At 38.1% G+C, this 25170-nt stretch overlaps 1 protein-coding gene across 2 annotated transcripts in view; it reads left to right on the top strand.

Annotated features, from left to right (window-relative positions):
* TMTC2 (transmembrane O-mannosyltransferase targeting cadherins 2) overlaps positions 1 to 25170 on the top strand; it is a 390967-nt gene that overhangs the window by 327022 nt on the left and 38775 nt on the right. For both annotated transcript variants that reach the window (XM_041738923.1, XM_041738922.1), the window contains one exon: positions 8250 to 8313. In XM_041738923.1, the coding sequence (XP_041594857.1) occupies positions 8250 to 8313 (64 nt within the window). The remainder of the gene's footprint in view (positions 1 to 8249; positions 8314 to 25170) is intronic.

Below are 25170 nucleotides of genomic sequence, written 5' to 3'. Positions count from 1 at the left end.
TCTTGAGGTTGCATCTGATTGGTGGAATGGGTGTCATGTCCTGGAATCTCAGCTACCAGAAAGTCGGAAGAAGTGAGAATTTCTGGCTTCTGCCTTCAGAAGGTGGGCTCCACATGGTGGCTAATTACCAAAAATATTTATAGAGAGGGTGATCACAGAGGTTGAATGGCCTCACATTACGGACATTAACTATATGTGTTGACATTTTTAGTAGTTCAGATAAAATGGGGAAAGTACTAGATAAGGGTACTATACTCCAGATGAGGGTATTCTAAGAAAGAAGACTGGTTATCATCAAAGGAAAATATCAGAGGCATTTAAAAATGCTAGAACTCCAGTCGAGTTATAACTATAGAGTTGTAAGAAGAACGTATTGAGTCAATTATTCTGTTAGCATTTTGTAGGAATGAGCCCATTCAGTGTACTCCTAAAACTAGGTGATAGAGCAGAAAGATACTGGATCCCAGGAGAACTTCCAGAAGCACTCAAACTTTACCTGATTTGTAGCATTCCAGGGCTCTCAGAGAATCTTTTTTTTTTTTTTTTTAATCCACTCACAGGGTAAGGGAAGAACAGAAGTAGCATCTATTTAAATATCTTCTGTCTGCCTCCTACTATATTTTGCATCTTGTATCTGTCTCTCTCTTAGTTATAATCACACCTATGTGAGGTAGACAACAGTATTCCCATTTTATATATGAAGATACTGAGGCTTAAAGAAGAGGGTTTCCCACAGTTGGTAAAGCTGGGATTTGAATTTCGTGTTTTCTGGCCTAGTATAATACTGTTTTCACTGTGTCACATTGGCTCCCTCATGTCTTTACAACTGGGTGACTACCCAGAGGCTGTGATTCTTAAATTTATTGTTGGAGAAAGGATTTATAGAGTAACAGGTTATCAAATGTGTAAATTCTAAAGAGTGAGGCCCTTCCAATATTATTAAGTTACCACTTTATGGTAAATGATAGAAAGTAGATTTACATTGACAGGAGAGAGAATGCCACGTTTGTACTCTCGAGGTATATTGAGTTTTTAGAATGGTACAGTCTGACAAAGGACACACCTAAAGCTGAGCTAAGCATAAACTTAGAATTTTTCCAGGACTTAGGGCCCAGGTTGTCGCTGTTCCCCAAGGTAGTAAGGAAAGCAAAACTGCACCAACTGGTTCCCTTTGCTTCCCCTGATTTCTAGAGAGCAAAGTGAATATATGGGGAAAAAAAAGTTATCTTTAAATCTCTGTGCTCCTGAGGGGGACACTTGATGGGATGAGCACTGGGTGTTATTCTGTATGTTGGTAAATTGAACACCAATAAAAAATATTTTAAAAAAATAAAATAAATCTCTGTGCTCAACACAATCTTACGAAATCAAACATATTAAAAATAGAGAATTTCAGTGTGCCAATTTATTTATAAATTCCACTGGAAGTGTCTTAAAATCGAAATTCTTAATAGAGTAAGGAACCAAATCAGATCATTCCTCAAAACAGATTGGGAATGTACACACACATTGTGTGGGATATATATATATTTTTTCAAAGTTTTCTAGACCTTTCTTCTTCAATACTTCCAAAATCACCAAAAACCTCTTGAAAAGTCACTGGATTTTTATTTTCTTTTAATTTTTAAAAAAGATTTATTTATTTGAGAGAGAGAGAGCATGAGCAGGGGAGAAGGGTAGAGGGAGAGGGAGAAGCAGGCTCCCCGCTGAGCAGGGCGCCAGATGCGGGGCTGTATCCCAAGACTCCAGGCTCATGATGTGAGTCGAAAGCAGACACTTAACCATCTGAGCCACCCAGGCGCCCCGATTTTTCAATTATAAATAGCACTTTAGTGCCAACTTCTGGTCCAAAGAGGGCTGGGTTATAATGGTTGTAAGGTCTTCAAAGCAAAGCACAGTGGCAGATGCAGTTGAAGGTAAGCATCTTCCACCCAGCGCCTCTCCAGCATCACTGTGCATGTGAATCACCTGGGGATCTTGTTAAATGGTGGTTTAGGAACAGGGTCTAAGGTTTTACACTTCCCGACAAGTCCCAGGTGATACTTCTACTGTTGGTTCTAGGGCCACTCCTGCAAGCAAGTTCTACTTTTTGCCTCTCTTCTTTCCATCCCTCCCAACTCCTTCTCCCCACCCAAGCATCACAAATGGAACATGAGGAGTTATTCACTATGTATGGATATTATAATAATTGACATTGCCAATCAACATTTCCCCCCTTTTCATTTTCCCAGTACGTTTTGTTATGTAGTCTTTTTGGACGTAGGCTTAACCTGTCCTTAGCAGCCCTGAATGATTAGCCATGAAAAAATGAGCTCAGACTCTCATGGGGCATCAAGAAGTTTCTGACTCAGAGGAATCTTTTGTGAATTGTACCATCAGCCTAGTCTTTTCTACTGTGATTGCTACATTTCTGCTTTACCTGACCATCTTTTGTGTTTAGAACGGAGATGGATACCAGCAGATCATGAAGCTAGTTTTGATGTCTTGACAGATGTTCATTTAAGATGGCTTGATGGTCATCAACAGTATCTTCTAGGAGTTTCATTATACGGATCTTTTCTGCTTCATTGTTTTCATATATGTGTGACTCTGGTTTTGCTGTTTTAAGATTTTCCACACATTTTTATGTCCTCGATTATTTCAATTCTCCTTCTATTCTTACTATACACTTAGCAAATAAAATTAAAATTTAGTGCCGCTTTGAGTTACTTAAGCTACATTTCAGCTACTGTTTATTTTACTTTCATGATATAAGAACAGATAGCTTTCTAGTTAGAAGAAGAAGAAGCCTTGTAAGTTATCTTTGAGAATAACCACCAAGACTTTAATAAAAAATTATCTTTTGTATGAGTCAGTGGTTATTATCCATATTAAATAACTTTTAATGTAAAATTGACAATTCACAGCTGCTAATAATTGTAGAGTCTTCTAAATGCCAGTAGCGTTTTTATTTTTTATATTTTCAAGGAAGTAATTTTGAATTTAGCAACCTTTAATTTTATAATTCTCACAGGATATATACAAATGTCAGTAATTATAAATGATTCTCTTAATCAGATTCCCCTCAAACATTTCACAGAATATATTAAGTTATTTCACAATATCATTGGTTCCCAAATTTCCTTTATATATATATAAAGATAAATATTTTTTCTCAGAAAATGGAATTTTATAAAAAGGCATTTTTCTCTTATGTCCATAAAATGATAGAATTCTTACAAGTATAGAAATGTATCATAAATTATACAGAATGTTCCTTAATTACAGCTCAATGTAACTTGGTACTGCCTCCCTCCCTAAAAAATGAGAACCAAAAAAAATAATATAGACAAATCAAATATATATATATCTTTTAAGAATATTGGACCATAAAACTGTGTTCCAAAAGATACTTTTCTATTATAAAATAAGACCAGGGAGGGGAATTAGATATGTAAAATGAATATCTGTTAAAAAAAAATATAGAAATCGGGACGCCTGGGTGGCTTAGCAGTTAAGCGCCTGCCTTCAACTCAGGGCGTGATCCTGGAGTCCCGGGATTGAGTCCCATATCAGGCTTCCTGCATGGAGCCTGCTTCTCCCTCTCCCTGCGTCTCTCTCTCTCTCTCTCTCTCTCTCTCTCAAATAAATAAATAAAATCTTTTAAAAAATTTAAAAAACAGAAATATGTTTCACAGTCTCATGTGCAAAGTAGAGTTCTCTGGTAATCAAATAATGGCATTTGTTTGTGATTTTCATTCTGTTTTGCATTCTGAACACACCTTTTCACTGATTGCTTAAAAACTGTATGTAAAGACTTTTAAAAGATAGCACAATTCAGTGATTTCTTGGGAGTTCAAGGTTTACGTCATAGTCCAGTTTACAAATACCATCTAGGCTCTTTTTACTTCTCACCTTTCCTGGTCCTGAGAAGTCACAGATAGTGTGAAGAAGGGGAAGGCCCTATATACATGAGTGACAGGAGCTGGCAATGAGATAGGAGCCTCCATCCAAGTCTCCAGTTGAAAAGTCCATTGTTGGCATAGATGATATGGAACATAACTTTATGATGACTCTTAAGGGTGGCATGTTAGATGGGGCTAGTCACCTATCTGGAGCTAGTGTAGTTTCCTGCTATGAATGATTTTTATTACTCATTATCTCATTCATTTCTGGCTTTGTAAAGTGTGTTGTCAAAACACAAGGTTGTGTAGATTTGACCTGGGAGATTTCTTGGCAGAGCCGACTGCTTTTCCCCTTTGCCTACTTTCCACGTCTTCTACTTAGACATACAGGAAACTTATGATTGCTCTCCATGTCTAATTGTGACCCTCCCCTAAAATTGAGAGGTGGTGAGGGTAAAGAAGTGAGTATCCACGGCAGCCCCGGTGGCGCAGCGGTTTAGCGCCGCCTGCAGCCTGGGGTGTGATCCTGGAGACCCTGGATTGAGTCCCACGTCGGGCTTCCTGCATGGAGCCTGCTTCTCCCTCTGCCTGTGTCTCTGCCTCTCTCTCGCTCTCTCTGAATGAATAAATAAGTAAATCTTAAACAAACAAAAAAAAAGAAGTGAGTATCCAGCAGTATTCTCACTTTTCCTCATTCCTTATTTCTTTGCCTTTCCCCTCAAAGCCTCCCCTTCCCATTTTTGGGGGTGCATGAGGCAAAACACAGTTGTGCATTTCATTTCATTCTTAAAACTGTCATCTGCTAAATTTGGTCTAGTGAAGTTCACTTCTATCAGTGTGGGAGATGGAGGTGAGCAAGAAGTAGAACCTGTCATTGCAAATGTCCTCCGTATCCTCCTCTTTTCAAATCTCATCTCTTACACTTAAATTGTGGTTTTTAAACATTATAATCAAAAGGCAGGTTTTCTTCTTAGTCTTTGATGTAGAAACTGTTGGGGTCATCTGCCAGAGAACAACGTATCATGTATCACTCTACTACATTGCCATGTATACAACGATATCAGCATGATCTTGTGGTTCAAACACTTAGCTGTAGAGTCTGTGACTCCCAGATCAGTCACTTCCCAGCCATATAACCTTGGGGAAGTTATCAACTTCTCTAAACCACATTTTAACCATCTGTAAAATGGGGATAGTAATAGCATTTCATGGTGTTGTTGGAACATGGAATAATAAATTCCTGGTATTTTATAAGTGACACATAGGTTTTAGAAATTTTCTGTCCCAGAAAGGAAATAGTGAAGAAAGAAAGTTTATGGATATTCAGGAAAAGTTATTCATCAGCTTCTTTAAATAATTCTATTCTAATAGTCTTGGCAACCTGAGTCCTGCGGTCAGTCCTAACAATTCAGTGGTTGAGGTTCTTGACACTTCAAGAATCCTCTAAGCAACTAGCAAAATATTGCTAATTTCCTCAGTTTTCAAATGTTGATTAATGATACAGTCATCTTTGCAGTTAAGATTTATTAAGCACGTCCATGATGCTTCTTGAGAGGCGAGTATGAAATACAGCATACACTGTAAAGTGGACATTGGACAGTTCCTCATCAGTTTTCTCCCTTGTCTAGAGAATAAAACAAGAATATAAATGAACATTTGGTGGGTAGAATTTACACTTTTTTCCCTGTGGTCCTAGAGTGAAAATTAATTTTCACAGTTATATGACAAATCTAATAAACTCTACTTTTTCTCTATTTCATTAGATTATCATCAATTCTACTTCTACCTTAAGATATGAAGCCTTCTAAACTAGATATTTCCTTTGGGGATTAAGTCACTAAAGACAATGAAGACTTTAAAAACTAAAAACCCTTTTGGGGGAGAAAACTTTTTTTTTTTTTTCAATTGTGTTGATTATTATTTTAAAGGCTTGTCATCTAGTGAATTCTTCGGTTTCTCTTTGATTCTTACCTACCTGATGAATTTGGACGTCCATTAAGATGAATAGTAATATTTGCTATACTTTCCATGTTAGACATCTATTGGTTGATTTTGCTTCAAAGTAACTTAACTCCTTTGTAATATTAAGTTCCTCTAATTTCCTACCTCCCTGCCTTTTATTTCCCTCTGGAGAAAACCCTTCCAGGGCATGACCTAATGAATTCTGGTTCAAATTTCCAAGTGAATTTGAACCAAAGTGATTCTATAATTTGGTGGAGGGAACCTTCATTAAATACCCTGGCAAGGGAATTTTTACTGTTTTATACCAGACTAAAGTACTTTTCTTGACATATTGAAATTGAACTTCCAACATTTATGAGAATATAAATTGCAACAGCACGTTGTAACTGTCATGAGTCCAGTAGAGCCTTAGGTCAAGGGTTTTTACTTTCTCTATAACCCCATTAAAAATAACAGTGTTTTTAATTATTTTTCCTTTAAAAATTAGAAAAATATGACTTGGTCTCCAGAGAGATGTTATCTTCAGTTATTCCTAAAATTTATATGGTTGCATGGGATATGTCTTTATAGTTTTTATTTGCACTTGACCAAAGTGCAAATTCAATTTTATAGGCTAGTGAACCTACTCTTTTAAAACCTGAATGTGATTTTCTAATTGACAGAGTTGATTTTTGTTTCTTCTCTTTATTCCTGACCTCTCTGCATCTTCTCACCTCAAAAGCTTCTTCCCTCCCCCTCCCCTGCCCACCCTGTTTTCGTATTTATCCATTTGTATGCAGGTATAATTAACATACAACATAATTATGTTAGTTTCAGGTGTACAATATAACAAATATAATGATTAACTATTTCTATATATTACTCAGTGTTCATTAGGATAAGTGTACTCTTAATCTCCATTTTCTATTTTACCCATCCCCCTACCCATCTCACCTCTGGCAACCACCACTTTGTTCTTTGTCTTTAAGAGTTTGTGGGAGGTGGTTTGTTCTCTTTTTTTTCTTTGTTCCTTTTTTTCTTAAATTCCACATATGAGTGAAATCATATGGTATTTGTCTCTCTGACTTTACTTGGCGTTACACCTTTTAGATCTATCCATGTTGTTGCAGATGGCAAGATCTCATTCTTTTTTGTGGCTGAGTAATATTCCATGGAATTCCCATCAGAGGCTTCATAAAATCACAGTTTCAAAAGAAACTACTCCATTTTAACTGCAGACCCCAAGCCATTTACTGTTATTGTTCACATTATAGGTATGCTGTATACATCATCTGAAGTTGAATTTGACATTTTGTATAGCATCTCAGTACTCTGCAAATATAGTCACCAGATTACAGTACAACTGCAAGAGCTTCTAGCCCTTGTTACCTACCATCTTTGAAGGTTTCCTAAAGCAGCATGACATGATTGAAAAACATACTGTGTTTTGATGGCTAATTGGCCAGGCTTCCACCTGACCCTGACATTTGATTTCTCCTGCTACCCAGTTGGCTGAATTTAGGGGTTTGCTCTGAATTGCAAGAATAGATAGTGCATAAACTTATTAAAATTCAGCGTGCATCTTATTTGTATAAGTCAGTTGTACCACTCGTGGTATTTAGTGATAGTCAAGAGAAACTGGCTATTTGAAGGATGTGGGAACTTCAGAATTTGCTAACTCCAGAGACCATAGCTTGAATGAGCAGGAAACAAGGTAGCCTTGAACAGTCTAGAAGCAGGACATGCAATAGCAATTGTTTACAGGAGGAATCTGACCAGGATATTGCCTATTGCTTCTATTGCTTCCACCATTGTCCATGAACTCTAGCCATCCTTTCAGCTTTCTATCCCTTATTCAGCAATGAAAGTCCCAAACAAGAACATCCTGTTAGCTGAGGCTTTGCCATGGGTGTGTGTACCCTGGTGAAGAGAGCAGGGAGAGGAAAAATCTAGCCTTTTTTCCCCTATAGGCTACACACAGTGGAAGGTTCCCCACCTGAATTGAAAGAAAGTGGATTTCTAGATAGATCTATAACTTTTTAACATTTTATTTTTTAAAATCAAGATGTTTCTGAGACATACAGTTGAAGCTGGAGAATCCCAACCCTTATAACGTTACTTGGGTTAGCTTGGAAGAGAAAAATGACATTTCTAATTCTTAATACGTACATTTAAATGAATAATAACTACTGAATAGGATTATGTTGAGCTACTATTTATAATGCCTTAAAGACAGTAAGTATTTGCATGCAATTTAATGTACTACTTTTTCTGCTTGGGGCAACTTATGGTTTGATTGGTATGATTGTAATATTTTTTTTAAAAGTTAATATTAGCTTGCTGCATAGTGATTCTATTTCACCTCTGTACAATTTTAAAATAAATGGTAGAGTTTGATTTTCTTTTTTTTTAACTCTTCAACAGACAGGCTAGCCTCAACGAAGCCGCCGAGAAGTATTATGATCTGGCAGCCAGACTAAGACCTAATGTAAGTACTTTCCTAAAGAGAAACATTACTCAAAGGGATGGATTCACAGCAGGTGATAGCTTTAGATACAGAAGCCTCATGATACTAGGCTTTTTCCCTCTGATCTCCTATTCTTGAATACTCACTAAATGGCTAATTCAACAATCACATCTGCCCTGCTCAAGCTTCTTTCTTTTTGCAGAGGTCCAAATTGCTGTTTTTCTATCCTGTGTAAAAAGCACCATGCGGTTTTATCATTTGAATACAGGTTGTAGCATTATCAAATACTTGGCATTTGGTTGGCTTTTCAAAGCAGTTCCTTGAAAGTGTTTTTCGCTCTGGTGTTAAATACCTCAGGACTTCCTAACATCATACACTTTTTTCTTTTCTTTTTTTGATCCTTATATACACTCAGACCTCGAGCTGGGCCTCTTTCCTCTTCCACAGTCCTCATTTCTAATAATGATGCTTTTCAACCTTATCAAGTATGTTTTTATTAGAATTTTTCCCTGGGTAGTCACACTTTCATAAAGTGGGATGGATATAAATTAGATCATTACTATTGAAATAGAGGAGCCATTTATGAGAAAATCAGAACTGGTTTTATATCTGTCTTCTAAGCACTTTTTTATTCGCCACACATCACCGACCTCCAGCGCGTTGCTTTTATTCTCATACGCACTGCTCTGCATCACCCTCCAACACTAAAACCTTCTCCCCTTACTCTCTGGGTCTAGACCATCTATTGAGAAATGTAATTTTGAAACAGTAATGAAAGTGCATGTGTGACGTGACTACAAATAGTGGGATAAGTCTCATTTCTATACAGTAACTCATCCCACTGGGCAAACATCTATAGAGTGCCTGCTTTGTGATGGGATACAGAGATTTCATTCCCTAAAAGACCACATAATGTAGCAGAGAACACTGAAAATAATCAACTAGTTGAAATACGATGTGGCAATTCCTACACAGAGGTATACACAGTCCTGTGGGAACACAAAAGAAGAGAATTAATGTTCCCTGAACCCGATCCACAGGGGGAGAAGCTTTTTTTTTTCCCCAAGCAGATAAAACCACATGTAACCTTTGCCCTGAATGTTGGTGTCCCCGGTTTCATTACTTATGAGGTACTTCAGAAATTGGTGAGCTGTTTGCAACAGAAGAAAATAATTTAATAGTTATAATGGTAAGAACAATAACAGTTCAAATTTATTGCACACTGATTATGCGTCAGGCATCGTGCTAAGTACTTCATGTGAATTCCCTCATTCATTTCTCAGAACAACCCACAGGTGCTTCTGTGGTCCCCACTCTGCCCAAGCCCAGAGAAATTAGTAAGTCCCTCATCACCCCAGCTGGTAAGTGGGATCCCATTGTAACTCAGGCTGCTCGGTGCACAAGAGAAAGCTTGAGGGGAAAATGCAGTTACATCATAGGAAATGCAAGCCAGAAGACTGGGAAGCGAAAATAATAATGATCCTCTTATTCAGTAAATATTTAGAGTACCTGTGAAGTGCCCGCAGCATTCCAGGCACTACATACACGGAAGGGCACAAAATTAACTAGAGTCCCTGACCATTAGGAGCTTACCATCTAGTCTGAGAAGACGAAGTAGAAAAAGCAGTAAAGCATATACGTATCAGACAGTGATAAGTGCTTTGGGGAAAAATGGCAGGATAAGGGACTTAGGAGGTGCAGGGGGGAGATAGGCAGGAGGCATAACTTTATAAATGCCCAAGATGGGCATCTTTGTATAGCATTTCCAACGGTTGAATATGAATTCTTGATTTTTTTTTTTTTAGATTTATTTTAGAGAGAGAGTGGGCACACGCACACCTGTGTAGGGAGCAGGGGCAGAGGGAGAGGAAGAGAAGAGAGAAGTAGACTCTGTACCTGAGCATGGAACCCAGTGTGGGGCTTGATCTCAAGACCCTGAGATCATGACCTGAGCCAAAAACCAAGAGAAGGATGCTTAACCGGTTGACTGGGCCACCCAAAGCCCCCCAAGATCTTTATTATAACTTCATCGAGGGCAAGAATCAGGATTTTTTGTCTTTCTTTCCTTTTTTTTTTTTATTCCCTTCACATGGATGAATATAATGACGTTCTGTTCAGCCTTTACTCATTGAGTACCAGTAACTTAAATGTCACTTTTATTTTTGTTAAGTGGTTGATCAAATGGTCTTCTTCAACACATTATAACAGAATAGTGAGCACAGAGCTATCTGAGCTGTCTGACCTGACCTAAAAAAAAAAATGAAAAAGACACTGAGGCACCCCAGATTTAAACCAGACTCATGAGAGTGTTTATTTTAAATGGCCAGCCAAATCATAAAATCAACATTTAATCTTCCAATTTAAAGCCATTTTTTTCGGAAATCCCAAAAAGTTTCTTCATAAACATGCTGCAGACTGTTTTTGAAAAACACGTTTATTCAAATGCTACTTCCTTTATCTAATAACAATAAGTATTTTATGGATTTGGTTAGAATAGGAAGCTCAAATTTAACAATGAGTAAACGATGCTACAGTTGTGGGTCACCCGATGGGCAGATGGGGTCTTTCCCTAATCTTTTTTATGAATTGTGTTTTGGGTTTCCTGTATGTATATAGAATAAGTAAGATGCCACCATGGCAAGACTCATAAAGACACGGGCAATAATAGAAGTTTGTGTTCTGAACCAAGGAGACCTGTTTAAACAATAGTCCCGTAATGATTTATTAGCGGTTAGCATCTGATCCAAATTAAAGCATCCATCTAACATTTATCTTGATCATAGTTGTTCTTCTTTTTGCCCTAAGAACCTTCTATGTTATTTCTGTGTTTTTGCTGAATAAATTTCAGTTCCCTGCTTATAAAAGGACCTACTAAACAGACCTCCATTCCCCTTCTCTATTGCAGTAGTTTCACTGTCTTTTCATTTCTCTTGTCTACACAGTAATCTAACCTTATTTTTCAAAAGGGCATTTTCTTCTATTGTTTGAATGTCCAACTTTCACAATCAGTAGCTGTATGTGGAGGACCCTGTGGGTGTTTTAGCAATGTTCATGTCAGATCGTGACTATCCACAGTAAAATATGCGGCTGTAACCCTGTGCACTGCCACTTATTATCATCGTATTGAAAACATTGTTATTTGTGGAATATATTTCTCTCAATAAAAAACCCATTCCACTTCTTCAGTACATCCCGTAGTGAATTTCTTTATTTAGTTTATTCTACAAAAGCCCTATTTTTTCATACAATTTACTTTAAAATTACAAATGGACTCCTTGAAAAATTTTATATGCAAAGAATTCTGGTGATCAAATGCTAAAGTAATAGAAGTCTAAATTAGCATGCACATATAATTTTCAGTGTTAGATTATGATATTGTTTCATCAGGGATATTCAGTACATTGTCATTTATTAAAGTATACAGCTAGAGAAATATATTTGTTACTAAAATGAGACCATTAAATTTTTAATCCTATTTATTTGACTTTCTGGGGGGTAGACAGGCAAACCCTAGACTTACTCCTCATAGTACAGTAAAACGTTTTTTTATAATGGGAAAACTCTTGACCAAAATTGCCATTTTAAGTTTTTCCACTTTCATTTTTCATTTGTGTAAATAAGATTGATCTCTCTGTGGAGGTTACTTTAAAAAGATAACACTCTGTCTTCCTTCTCACTTATGAACATCAAAAAGTGCTGACTCTTGAGGACTAGGGGGAACATTTAAATGAAACAATTTTGTTCCTCCTTTGGGAATTAAGCCAAATTCTGCATTAACTTATAGATTTTTATTTTTTTTTCTAATGTGAAGAATGGGTAATTTGCATAGTACAAAGTCACCCACTGTACTTGGCTTTTAGTGAACTCTAGAAGTTAGAAAGGGTAATTACTAATGATTAGGTCTATATATCTTGTATTTTTCCGGATGTAGTTGTTTTTAGCCTAATTTCATTTAATTTATTTTGTATCAGGTTCCAGCTTTGTGTAAGACTCTATGCCAAGTGCAGAGGGATTTCAAAGTTATGAAAAATTAACCCTGACCTTGGGAAATGTACTATCTAAATGCAGGGAGGGAATGGAGGAGAGAACGCATGGATCCAAATTCTCACAATTCAGGCCAGGAAATAATACTATGTTATAAGTACTTTGTGAGTGAACTTTGTGAAGTACTTTGTGAAGGTAGTGCTAGAAAAGTGTGCAGGAGAGAAAAATTACTTTCAACAGGTTGGTCCTAGAAGGCATTGTGTCAGAGTAGGAAAGTTAGATAATCACGAGATGATAGAATGTTTATAGGTGAAGATTTTAGCAAGAGAAGGAGAGAAGAGAGAATTTGGGGAAGAGGCAGGTAGAGGCATATGTGTGAATAAGGACATGGTGCTGAGAAAACATGAACATAGGCTCAAGAAACAGTAAACAAGAGTTTATATTGCCCTGGGGCTAGGGGCAGAGAAGACAAGCAGGGGAAGATAGAACTGGAAATGAAGATAAAACCAGATGAAAGGCATTGCATATCTCCCGAGAATTAGAGATTGCATTCCTACCTACGTTGAACAGGATGACGTAATGAAAGTGATAATTTAGGATGGCCATTTATAAGATGTAATGAGGAATGTGGGTTGCGTTGGGGAAAGTAGAGTTGCAAGAAGCCACCTTGAGAAAACCAAATAAAAAGATACCGTAATAGTTTAAGCAGAAGGTATAATCTGAAAGTACAGAAACACAATGGAGTGGAAAAGAATATGCAGGGAAAATAAATGGATTATTTGATGGGATGTGAATAGGAAAATTGGTTGGCCTGATGAATGTTCCAAAATTTGGAATATAGGTAACTCGGAAAAAGGAAAAACAAGGACCCCAGTCAGAGGCAGGGCAGTCAGAAGAGCATGTTTATTTCAAGAAAAAAAAAAAATGTTAAGTTTGGACTGAACTGTTTCTAAATGAGAGGATATTATCATTGTCCAGGGGACATTCCTATCAAGGAGGCAGTCACAGGGAAATAGTCACAGGCAGCTATTCCATAGCTAGGAACAGAGATGTGGGGTTATTTGCAGAAAAGAGATCATGCCAAAGCAGTGGTTAAGATCACTGGGGAGAGGGGCACCTGGGTGACTCAGTGGTTGAGTGCTTGCCTTTGGTTTAAGCTGTGATCCTGGGGTCCTGGGATCGAGTCCCACATCAGGTTCCCCGCAAGGGGCCTGCTTCTCCCTCTGCCTGTGTCTCTGCCTCTCTGTGTGTGTGTGTCTCTCATGAATAAATAAATAAAATCTTAAAAAAAAAAGAGAGAGAGAGATATCACTGGGGAGAGATGTAGAGAAGGGAGACCATTTCAAACCCCGGGAAACAGGCAGCCCCTGTGGTTCAGCCGTTGAGCGCCGCCTTCAGTCCAGGGCGTGATCCTGCAGACCTGGGATCAAGTCCCACATCAGACTCCCTGCATGGAGCCTGCTCCTCCCTCTGCCTGCATCTCTGCCTCTCTCTCTCTCTCTCTGTGTCTCTCATGAATAAATAAATAAAATCTTGAGAAAAAAAACTGGGAAACTCTACATGTGGAATGTAGGATATGAGACAACGAAGTCCGTGTTAATGAGCAATTTTCACTGCTGCTAAAGGTAAAGGAAAACAGACTGAGACTGTCCAGTGACTTCAGAGAATCAGCTGTCCTCAGCTACCTGGTACACCTTTGTGCAGTTGATGTGGGCACAAGTTGTACTGTGTTAAGGAAGTGGAGAAGTGGGAACAGAGAGTGTAAAATTATTAAGGAAGTGGAGAAGTGGGAACAGAGAGTGTAAAATTATTCTGTAAGTTAAGTTTGGAGGTGAATGAAATAGGGAAACTGCAAAGAAATATTAAGTATATGTTTATTAAATATTAAAGGTAGGTGTTAAGAAACGTGCATGTATCTAAATATGAGGTTAAGAATGTGTCCTCATAGAGGAGAGAGCAAAGAAATACTGAAAATCTTCAAAGATCATTTTCTCCCCAAGGACTGAAGAACAGAAAGTAGACTGAAGATATAAAGGGGAGGAAAAAACAAAAATTAGAAATATAGGGAGCAGAAGCTGAGGTAGCAAATTACTTCTGTCCCAGGTATTTACTTATCTGCTGCTGCTATGAGAAGAAGGAGAGAGCTTGAGGTCAGAGACCTGTGGACAGCTGACGTGCTGAGGCGCACAGTAGGTCATAATTGATTTAGGTCTGGCCTATCTATATGTGATAAATGCCAATAGAGGTACAGTTTTGTGAGATATGTTATTAAGCCGTTTGTCATTTTGTGATCATTTTATTTTTATTTATTTATTTATATTTTTTTAAGTAGGCTCCACCATGGGGCTCGAACTCACAACCCTGAAATGAAGACCTGAGCTGAGATGAATAACTGAACTCCATGTCTGAAACTAATCATATGCTATATTCTAATTAATTTAAATAAGATTAAAAAAAAAAAAAACACGAGCTGACTTCAAGAGTTGGATGCCTAACTGACTGCGCCACCTGGGCTCCCCTTTTGCAATAGTTCTAAATGAAGTTCCAAAGTCACCAATAGATTATTCTCATTTTGATTCATCCTCTCTGACTTTTATGCTAGACGTTATATTAGAGATTGAGATCTCTACGATGTATGGTATTTTATAAATGTTCTATCATGACAATTATATATGAACTAAAGGGGAATCTGCTCCAAGGATCAGATTATCCAGTAAAAAATATCATATACACATTATAACTTTCCTAGGCACTTAAAGCGTAAATTATTTCAAAGAGTTATTATAAAATTAAAGTCCGTGTTCTCTATTTGGGCTCTTTGGCAATGATGTTAGGTCACAGATAAAATGAGAAATATGGGATTCAAAGAAATCAGCCTCCTATATAAGAATTGCAGCTGCGCTATGGGATAGTCAACATATTCCGCAATGTATCACTTTCAATTTGGACTGCCCTTTTTATCCTAATGTGGGACAAGAGGGACGATGAGAGGAGATGACTGCTCAGTAGAAATAACCACTAAAGCTGGGATTGGGCGATGAGGGAGCAGTTAAGAATGAATTATTGGGGGGGGGGCACCTGGGTGGCTCAGTGGTTGAGCATCCGCCTTCGGTTTAGGTCATGATCCCAGCGATCTGGGATCAAGTCCTGTATGAGGCTCCCTCTGCCTATGTATATGACTCTCTCTCTGTCTCATGAATAAATAAAATCTGAAAAAGAATAATTTGGGCTGTACTGTTGGAAGGGATAGAAAATATTCTGAATATAGTTTACTGATGGGAAAGTTATTGTTCCATCCTAATTAGAACAAGGGACCTTGAAATTAAGTTAAACAGGACAGATTCAGATTTGACCATATAAGAGATTTTTTTTGGGGGGGGGTGTGGGGGTCACTGAGCTTGTCATTTTGTTGGGGGAGGAAAAGAAAGGGTTAATAATAATTTGTCTGGGAAGCAATTAAACCACATTTCTGCTTGTAAATGGTGGAGGAACCATATGGCCTCTTCCGAAAGTTTCCACAGGCTTCTGTGATTTGGGAAAATTATATACCATGTGTCTCTTGACTTTCAGACGTTAATAATATACGGATCCCAGAATCACCACATTGACTTCATGAGTAAAACGCGCTTTAATATCGCACATGTATTTCCCACTCTCACTACTTATTTCAGTTTCAAATATGTCTTTATATTTTACAGTTAGAAAATGGAACGAGGGAAGTTGACAAACCCAGAATAAACTGGTTTCAATCAAGAGAGAAATTGCCATTCGTTTTCCCTCACATTTTACCTGGTTTTATTAAATGGGCCCAGAGATATGATTGAAATGAGACTGTTGTTTATTCACAGGCACACAATTAAGTCAACAAACACTTATTCTACTTTAGTTCCTAAACAGGCTTCATCACATTAATATGTATATATATGCACACATCAGGAGAAAGAAGGTATCTAATTCTTGTCTAATTTCTGCTAGATGCTCACTTCCCTGATAGCTTGTTATGCCAGGATCAGTTTTAGTCCTATCACACCAGGTCCAGGTGGAACTTATCCCACCTTTAGTCCTATCCCACCTGGACCTGTCTTCAGACCACTTTCCACTGTGATTTTTCCCAAATCACTTAGATGTGCAGCACTGTTCATCTAACAAGTTGCACAGTTGAGTTTGTTTTGTGTTATACTTCTATTTTGAAAATGTTAGATAAGCCAGAAAAAAAAATGTACTTTGAAGTGGTTGCTATTTTTTTTTCTGTTTATTATCTTGTATAAGTCTTCATGCTTAGAAGACAAAGATGATTAGTAGAATCCAGTTGTTTACTAACTGTTGCTGTGGTGACAGTTTTTGCCTAGCCTGGGATCATACAGTTGGGCTAAACAAAGCTGTATTTACAGTTTTTCCATACTCGGGGCATTGTTATTCATCACAATCCACATGCAATCATCCTCAAACAGTATTTTTTGAATGTATGTATGTGCACTGTGTGTGCATTGCAGAATCACAACCAGAAAAGGATGGGGTGGGGAGGAGGTGTGAGGCACAGACAGAACGTAAGTGGCTCTTGGCTATAAAGAAAATCAGCTTGAGTACTTTGGGTTGAGGAACATCAAAACCTCTGGGCAATTCCACTTAATTATGTTCTCTGATTCCAAGCATGTTTATTTTTACTCACATTTCTTCATGGGGGTATCCTTTGCATGGATTTATAACTATAATTGTTTGAATTGTGGGACCACACACTAAAATTGCATTTAGTTCCTTCTCCAGAGTAACTGGATTCCTGGGGTTTTGGGGGTTGGGGAAACTCAGCTAATCTAACCACACTGGCCCACATTCCTACCTGGAGTATCAGCTAGGTGGACTGGGAGGTGCCACCATTGGAAGGATGTGCCCTTCCCCCACCCCAGCTATCACATTCTTTATAATCTCCTTCAGTTATTTTGACAGCTGGTTTCCTCCATTTCTGTTATCCTTTTAGGCATCTAGGTTTCTGATCCTTGGCTGATCTCATGGGGTTATGTTTTTCTAAATGTATACTGAAACATTAACCAAGAGCTATATTTGTCTATGAATCTTTATTCCCTCCCTCTTCTGATTTTCCTCACCTCCTTTTTTGTTTGTTTGTTTCCTTATTTTTCCTCTAGTTCTAACTCCTTGGTACCTATCAGAACTCTCACTTATATCTGCAGATAAAATTATAGTATCCTTTACCCTAAAGACAAGTAAAAGTTTGGCAGATCCTGAAAAATTAGTGAATGGGTAGATTAACTTATCAAAGTCCTATGTACTTGTTAAAGAAAAACAATTATTAACACTTTTTTAAAAGGTAAGCAAGGCATTATTCAGGATTATTGTGATTAGTCACAATTTGGGGAGAAATGGCATTTTACCTCAAAAACAATAAAAACAGTAAGGGGTTATAGCCAACAAAAGCAGGAAGGATGAAGAACTTGATCAGATACCAAAGGTAAGGAGAGTCTCACTGAATGAACTTAGGATTTTTGCTCTAGCTGGGCTCCGCAGGCCACAGACAAGGCCCAAGGATGAGGCCTTAGTCAAAAAGAGGGCTTGGAGGATCCTGTCTCTTTTTGGTCAGGGAGTGATGTTTTCATCTGGGATGACATCATTCTCCCCAACCAAGTTGTTAAAAATGCTAAGTTTCCTATCACTGGATAGTATCAGAATCAAGAGTTCCTCTTTATCACTTGAGAAGAATTTCTTTAAATATATGGCTGTAACATAGTCTTTGCCAATAAGCAGTAGAATAGTATGAGAGGAGTGACGTCTTTAAGGGGGGGAAATGTGGATGCTACACGGTTTTTCAGTTTTCGTCTTATAATCAATGGTTATTTCCTTGACTATCCAGTGCCAACAAATGGCTACTGTAATACTCCAGAGTTTTAAAAACAATCCTGCACCCACATTATGGTTACATCAAAACTTAAAACTGTAGAGAACTGAATTTCTTAAGAATGGGAGACAAAGTCTCTCATTGTTCATCCCTGGTTTTCATCTCCACTTTTTTGTTTTCACTTTCTTAAAGGATTTCCTCTGAAATAACACCCAGAAATGCAGCTCTACAATGTATACACATTTTCTTTTTGAAGAGTGAATGGCAAGTTAGTGAGGGCAAGTGTGGTGTCATGAGAGATCTGTGATGAGATAGTTTGAAATGGTCACAAGAGGATTAAATTGGTTTCACCTGAAAAGTAATGTGCTCGGTTTAGGAATGTTGAATTTTAAAGATCAGCAAACTTGAAAAAATTTGTTAGAATGATTCACCAAATATCTATATAAGCTACTTCTAACAATCCATGACTAAAAAAAAAAAAAAAAAAATTAAGTCCTTAAATGATATGCAGCAATAATCTGCTGTATTTTTGAAAGTGTGGTTTGACAGATCTCAACAAGTTCAAGAATAGATGTTAAAGGTTATTACTAGCTTTGTCCATCACTTTTTTTTTTCTTATTGCTCGATCTAAGGTACTCTGTCCTTAACTACTTCATATTTCATCAAAGAAGAGACAGCTGAATCTTCTTCATGGAATCTATTCTTACACCAGTTATTTCTTAATTGTGGTTTAATTTTCATTGGTTGTTTACATAAGAATGCTAATAAAACCCACTAAGGGAAACACCTAAAAACCCTCAACATATGTTATAATTTACTTTCCTGTGTGACAAATTCTTTTGCTTAAAAATATAGTGTATTTTCCACCTAAATTCCAGGAACCAATGATTGTTTTCTCTTAACAAGATTCAACTATCTTTTCCCAAAGGGTTATACTGTCTGTTAAGTTTTTGTAATCACAGATTTTATTTTAAAGATTTTTAAAATTTGTTCATTGAGAGAGAGAGATAGACAGCACAAGCCGGGGAAAGGGCAGAGAGAGAATCTCAAGCAAACTCTATGCTCAGCACAGAGCCAGACATGGAACTAGAACTCAGGACCTTGAGATCACGACCTGAGCCCAAACCAAGGGTTGGCTGCTTAACCGACTGTACCACCCAGTGCACCTAATCATAGGTTTCTTCTTATTTCATTGGCTGTGCTTTCTTTTGCAACACAACTGTGCTATCAAACTATCAGCAAATCAGACCTGCAATAATAAATAAACCCATAATATGGGTTGATACTTCTTCATCCATGATTAGATGCATTATTAAAATACCAGACATGACAAAAAAACTATTCAGAAAAATATCAGTATGACATTAATAAAAGATAAGGGATTTTTAAAATGTATTTCGATAGACCTACTTAAAGGTAGGTCTACTCTACTTAAATTCAAAATACATGGACATCTATTTTAATTTTTATGGAGAAATATTCCTATTAAGAATTTATAACTTCTCCCCTATATTCAGTTACTTGTCTCCACTTTAATATCTCATTTTTGATACAGCATTACCAGGCTTGTATTGAGAGCAGTAGATTCCTCAGGTCTTGAGGATGGATTTATTTTGCTACCTAAGAATTATGCACTTTAATTAGTCTTGGAAATCTTTACTGGAGACATGTGCATATGCTGAGTTTTCTCTTCGTTAAATAATATGACATTATCATTTTATTTTACAATATGCTGATTGACACAGTAACTCCCAAACATTTGCTACTCTTAGGGAACTTTTATGGAAAGCAGATGATGCATTATACCCTTAAGCACTATACATCATATCATTGCTTTAAACCTATTATTTACATTTGTGTGTATAAACTGGGTTTCCATGTTTGGAATTTAGGTACCTTTTTCACATACACCTAATGATGTAAAAAGGAAAAAAAAAAGAGCATTCACCTAAGTGGGAATAATAATATTGAGAGTTTTTTTTTTTAAAGTTGATAACTCTTCTAGGTCCATATTGCTAGGTATTATGTCTATTAATGATTTGAAATTTTTGTCTAACTTGGACACCAGAAAATAGTCTTTTTTTTTTCTATTAGAAAATGTCAGCTTAACGACATGTATACTTGTGAAACATTCAAAGTTAAGTTCTACTACATTTTTACAGATGGGGACACTGCGACAGGCTAACTTGTCCAGGATGCCACAGCTAGTGGTAGAGCCAAAATACAAAGCCAGGCAGTCTGGTTTCAGAACCTGTGTTCTTAGCTTTTCTGCTTCTTTTATAAGATTGCCTACCAAAAATTCAGTAATGCCCACCAATAAAACCTCAGACACTGAAATCAAAGGATAGTTATTTAAAATGTGGTAATTCCAATCACCTAGAATGTTTGTGTATTAATCATTTTGAAAAGTGCTGTTTAGCAAAATTGACAAATTCTTAAAGTTCAGTCATAGACCCTCGAACGTATGCTTCTATCCACCCCTCTTCATATGGCCTATAGATCCCAGTTGGAGAAACCTTGGAGAAGTGAAATGGTATAGACTTTAAATGTAGAGAAGCAGACTTATTTGTCCGTTTCTAAAATAGGCTCCAGGGCTATGATGAGAAACAAAGACATTGTGATCCCTGCCCTCTTAGAGATGTAGCAGATGTAGGCTTAGCATTTAATTCTTCCTTAGTTTTTTTCATGAGTGATTTATCTAGGTTACGAGGCTTGAAAGTTTGCATCTTCTACAGCTTATCCAACGATGCCTAAAAACCCATGAACTCAATCACCTTGTCATTTTGTGTGTTGAAAGCCTGCTTAGGGACTTTCAGAAACGTAGCAAATTACTATTTTGTATTGCTTGAATGTATTGATTACTTTGCCTTTGTTTCATACGATCACAGAGAATATGCTGCTCATTTTCTCATAAAAAGAAATTTATTTCCTTTTCTTTAGTAAGTCCTTAGAAAAATTGGAGAAAGCAGAATGATTTAGGGAAATGTTTTAAGATTTGGAAAGCCGCTTTGGACAATAGGTTCTTACTTTCTTGGCAGTTTCTTCGGGAAGTTTTGCTATTACCGAATTGGTTTTTAAAATAAGAGTTGTGGTAGAAAGACATGGGTACATCATATCAGATTTATTTTATTTCTACTATATATGTTTATTATGATCTGGAGATATATTTAAGAAAAAGTTCATATATTAAGGTTATTGTGATTTCATGTCCTGTAAAAAAAAAATGTTCAAATACATCAGAATCTAAAATTTCCCTACATATAAAAAAAGCAATATGCTTTCTTTTTTTTTTAAGATTTTATTTATTTATTCATGAGAGACACAGAGAGAGAGAGATACAGAGACACACACAGGCAGAAGGAGAAGCAGGCTCCAAGCAGGGAGCCCGACGTGGGACTCGATCCCCGGACTCCAGGACCACACCCTGGGCTGAAGGCAGCGCTAAACCGCTGAGCCCCCCCAGGGAACCCAATATCCATTCTTTAAAAAAAAAAAAAAATATATATATATATATATACCTTGAAAAGAAAAAAAAAATAACTCCCTTAGAAATATGCTAAATTGATTGTAGGTTTTTAAACTATGATGAAGTTGTATCAATAGAGTATTACAGCAAAAAGCTTTTATTAAGTAATTCAGAATTGATCTTTTAGTCTTTACTATTAATTTAACTAATTTTAGCACTTGTCTCATATATCTAAATTGAAGTTACTGGATATGGTGAAGATGTTTATTTGGTAGGAATACTGCAGGAAGGTATTTTATGACTCAGTTCTTTTTAAAATTTGGTTTGAATTTTCAGCTCTGTTTTAATGGAAGTTTATTACCTGTTCAAACACGTGCATGCTTTAGCACTACATGTGCCTATTAGAACATGCTAAGCCCTGGGAATAACCAAAGCTCTGGCAGATGGGCATTGGCAGGAGCCTCAGAACAAGTCAGGGTTCTTTGGTAAAGGCAGGAATACTGACGGAACACTACGATTCATACCATCCCTGAAGTTTGACAATCAAAGGACAATTCATTATTGCAAATATTGAAGGCCTGTGTTGAATTAAAACTTTTGATAAAATAACAGTGCATGATAAATGATCCTTGATATGGTGTAGACAGGGCTTTACAAACATACATCAATTTTTAAAAATTTAATATGTTGTTAGCAATAGCAGTAGTTTAGCCTTTCTATGTTGCATTTCAAAAGTATAAATCTTGGGCAGCCCAGGTGGCTCAGCGGTTTAGCACCGACTTTGGCCCAGGGCGTGATCCCGGGGTCCTGGGATTGAGTCCCACGTCGTGCTCCATGTGTGGAGCCTGCTTCTGCCTCTGCCTGTGTCTCTGCCTCTCTCTATCTCTCTGTGTGTGTGTATGTCTTTCATGAATAAATAAATAAGATCTTTTTAAAAAAAGTATAAATCTTAATAATGAATATCTATTTCATGTATATTAATAACATCAAAATTTAGTAAGTGTTTGGACATCAACTGTATTCTCATGATATGACAGCAGTTAAAAAAAGAAGTTGTATACTTCACTGCTTTCAGAAGAGCATTCTCTGCAGGGAACTCCTGGTGGAATCATGTTTTATTCACACGCCCTGGTAGGCAGTAGACCTTTGGCAGTTTCCGCTCCGGGATCAAATGGTGAGCACACTAACCCAGGCTTTCCCTCCTCTGGCTCTAGGATCTTGGGTATGTTGCTTACATCTCTAACCTGCATATGCTCATCTGTAAACAGAGTTAGCAATAAACACCTCAGAGGGTTTTTTATGGAACATAACAATACATATAGAGCACATAGAGCGATGCCTGGGAGGCTAGTGGTTGAGCACCTGCCTTTGGCTCAGGTCATGATCCCGGGGTCTTGGGATCGAATCCCACGTCGGGCTCCCCATGGGGAGCCTGCTTCCCCCTCTGCCTGTGTCTCTGTGTCCCTCATGAATAAATAAATAAGGTCTTTTTTTAAAAGAAGCACTTAGAATGCTGCACGGTCCATAGGAAGTGCTAAATTATTTACATTACAGGAATACATCTCTGTATTCTTAACATAGAATAATTTTAAATACAGAAGTCACTTCCACCTGCCAGGCTATGTAGACAGTGGGCAGATTGGCATTGCCCATCTCAGGCTCACGCATACTCCTTCCTCGGGACGTTGATGCTCACTCTTTCCTGCTGCGCTCCTGCTTTCCTGCAGATGGTGGCCTGGCCTGTTCAGGTGTTATCTTAAATGCCTGCTCCCATAGTGCCTTCTATCAGTAAGACTTCCCTTCCTGCCCAACATGAAACAGCCCTGCAGCCCTCACAGGCCCTCCCTTTCATCCTGCTCTGCTTTTTCCCCTTGGCACATATCATCATCTACGATCTATGTATTCCCTCCAATATATTTGCATCAGCTGCCTCCACCCTCCAGGACGTGAGCCCCAGGCTGGCAGGGATGCTCTTCTCTGTGCCATGCTTTCCCTAGGACCTAAAGCGGTGCCTGGGACACAGCAGGTGCTCGGTCACTAGTGTGAAGGAATTCACAGGGGGCTCCTGTCCTTCCCCGTTGTGGGCATCTCGCAGCACTGCATGGGGGGCTCCTATTCTAAACATGTTGCGTACGTCCTCCTCTCCCCCGGTAAAACCTGGCCTCTACATGCAGGCCAACCACAGCAGGAGCTGTGCCACACAAAACACGTTGATCTTTTACAATGCTGGAACTAAAACCAAAACACAAGGCTGAATGCCAAGAGCACGTTGAGAGGCTGCGCAGTAGCTGAAGAGCCGTTTGAGTGATTTTTATGAGATTTTCAAAGATGATGTTGATTGTGAACTCTCAATGAATGTGGAAACTTGAAATCTTCTCTCCTTATCCCTGACGTGCATCCCCCTGGATCTCTTGGTTCTCTTGGTCTCTGTACTGGAGGATCGGAGACAGTGATCACAGTGACCTGGGAGCTCTATTTTTTTTTTAAGATTTTATTTATTTATTCATGAGAGACACAGAGAGAGGCAGAGACACAGGCAGAGGGAGAAGCAGGCTCCCCATGGGGAGCCCGATGTGGGACTCGATCCCAGGACCCTGGGATCATGACCTGAGTCACAGGCAGGTGCTCAACTGCCGAGCCACCCAGCCATCCCTGGGAGCTCTATTTTTAAATGAGTTCATATTCTCATGAAATTCAGAGTCACTAGGTAGCTGGCTGGGTGTCTTACCAAGTGTTCATACGTTCAGACTCTAAAACTCAGCCTGTGATAGAAGTGACAACAAATCTAATAGAATAAACCTATAAAATAAACCTTTGGGACAGCTGCTACTCAGCTCTACATTCTAAATAAGATGCATTTGCTATGTATTATCAAGAAAGCAGTATAACTCTAAACTCTCTGCTTGGCTTCTTTGCAGGCCTCAGAGTACTCTGAAAGACAAACTAGATAATAAGGTGCATTTTCTGAATCCGTTCAGACTTGACTGAAAAATTTTCCATGGTTTTCAAAAAAATGACCCCTAAAAGGGCATATACCTCCCTCCCAAGAGGCAATTTACCCTATAAAAGATTTCTTTTTTAAAAAATGACAGAAGTGGGGCACCTGGGTGGCTCAGTGGTTGAGTGTCTGCCTTTGGCTCAGGTTGTGATCCCGGAGTCCTGAGATCAAGTCCCACATCGGGCTTCTCCCTCTGCCTGTGTCTCTGCCTCTCTCTCTGTCTCTCATGAGCAAATAAATAATTTTTTTTTAAAAAAAAAGGACAGAAATATTGCAATGCTGGAAATAAGAGTACGTGAGAAAATTTAGGATGTGACTAAGGAGCCAAGAAGTGTTCCTCCCCATTAGTCAAGTTTATGAGGGAAAAGAACCCCTGCATTTTGTAATTTAGTTCCCTGTGCTTCTGACTCTGGGTGACTGTTTTGATGTTTGTCAAACATCCTCCTGCCACAACGGAAGGAGAACACCAGTGGGAAGGAAATGACAAAAATCACAGGTGAGGCACCTGTCCTGAGAGGGAAAGCGCCCCAGGGACCTGCCAGGACAAGGCACGGCCCTGGGGACCAGTGAGTTCACATCAGC

This window comes from Vulpes lagopus, chromosome 23 (genome assembly GCF_018345385.1).
Source record: "Vulpes lagopus strain Blue_001 chromosome 23, ASM1834538v1, whole genome shotgun sequence".
NCBI lineage: Eukaryota > Metazoa > Chordata > Mammalia > Carnivora > Canidae > Vulpes > Vulpes lagopus.
This window is presented reverse-complemented; position numbering and strand designations above follow the sequence as displayed.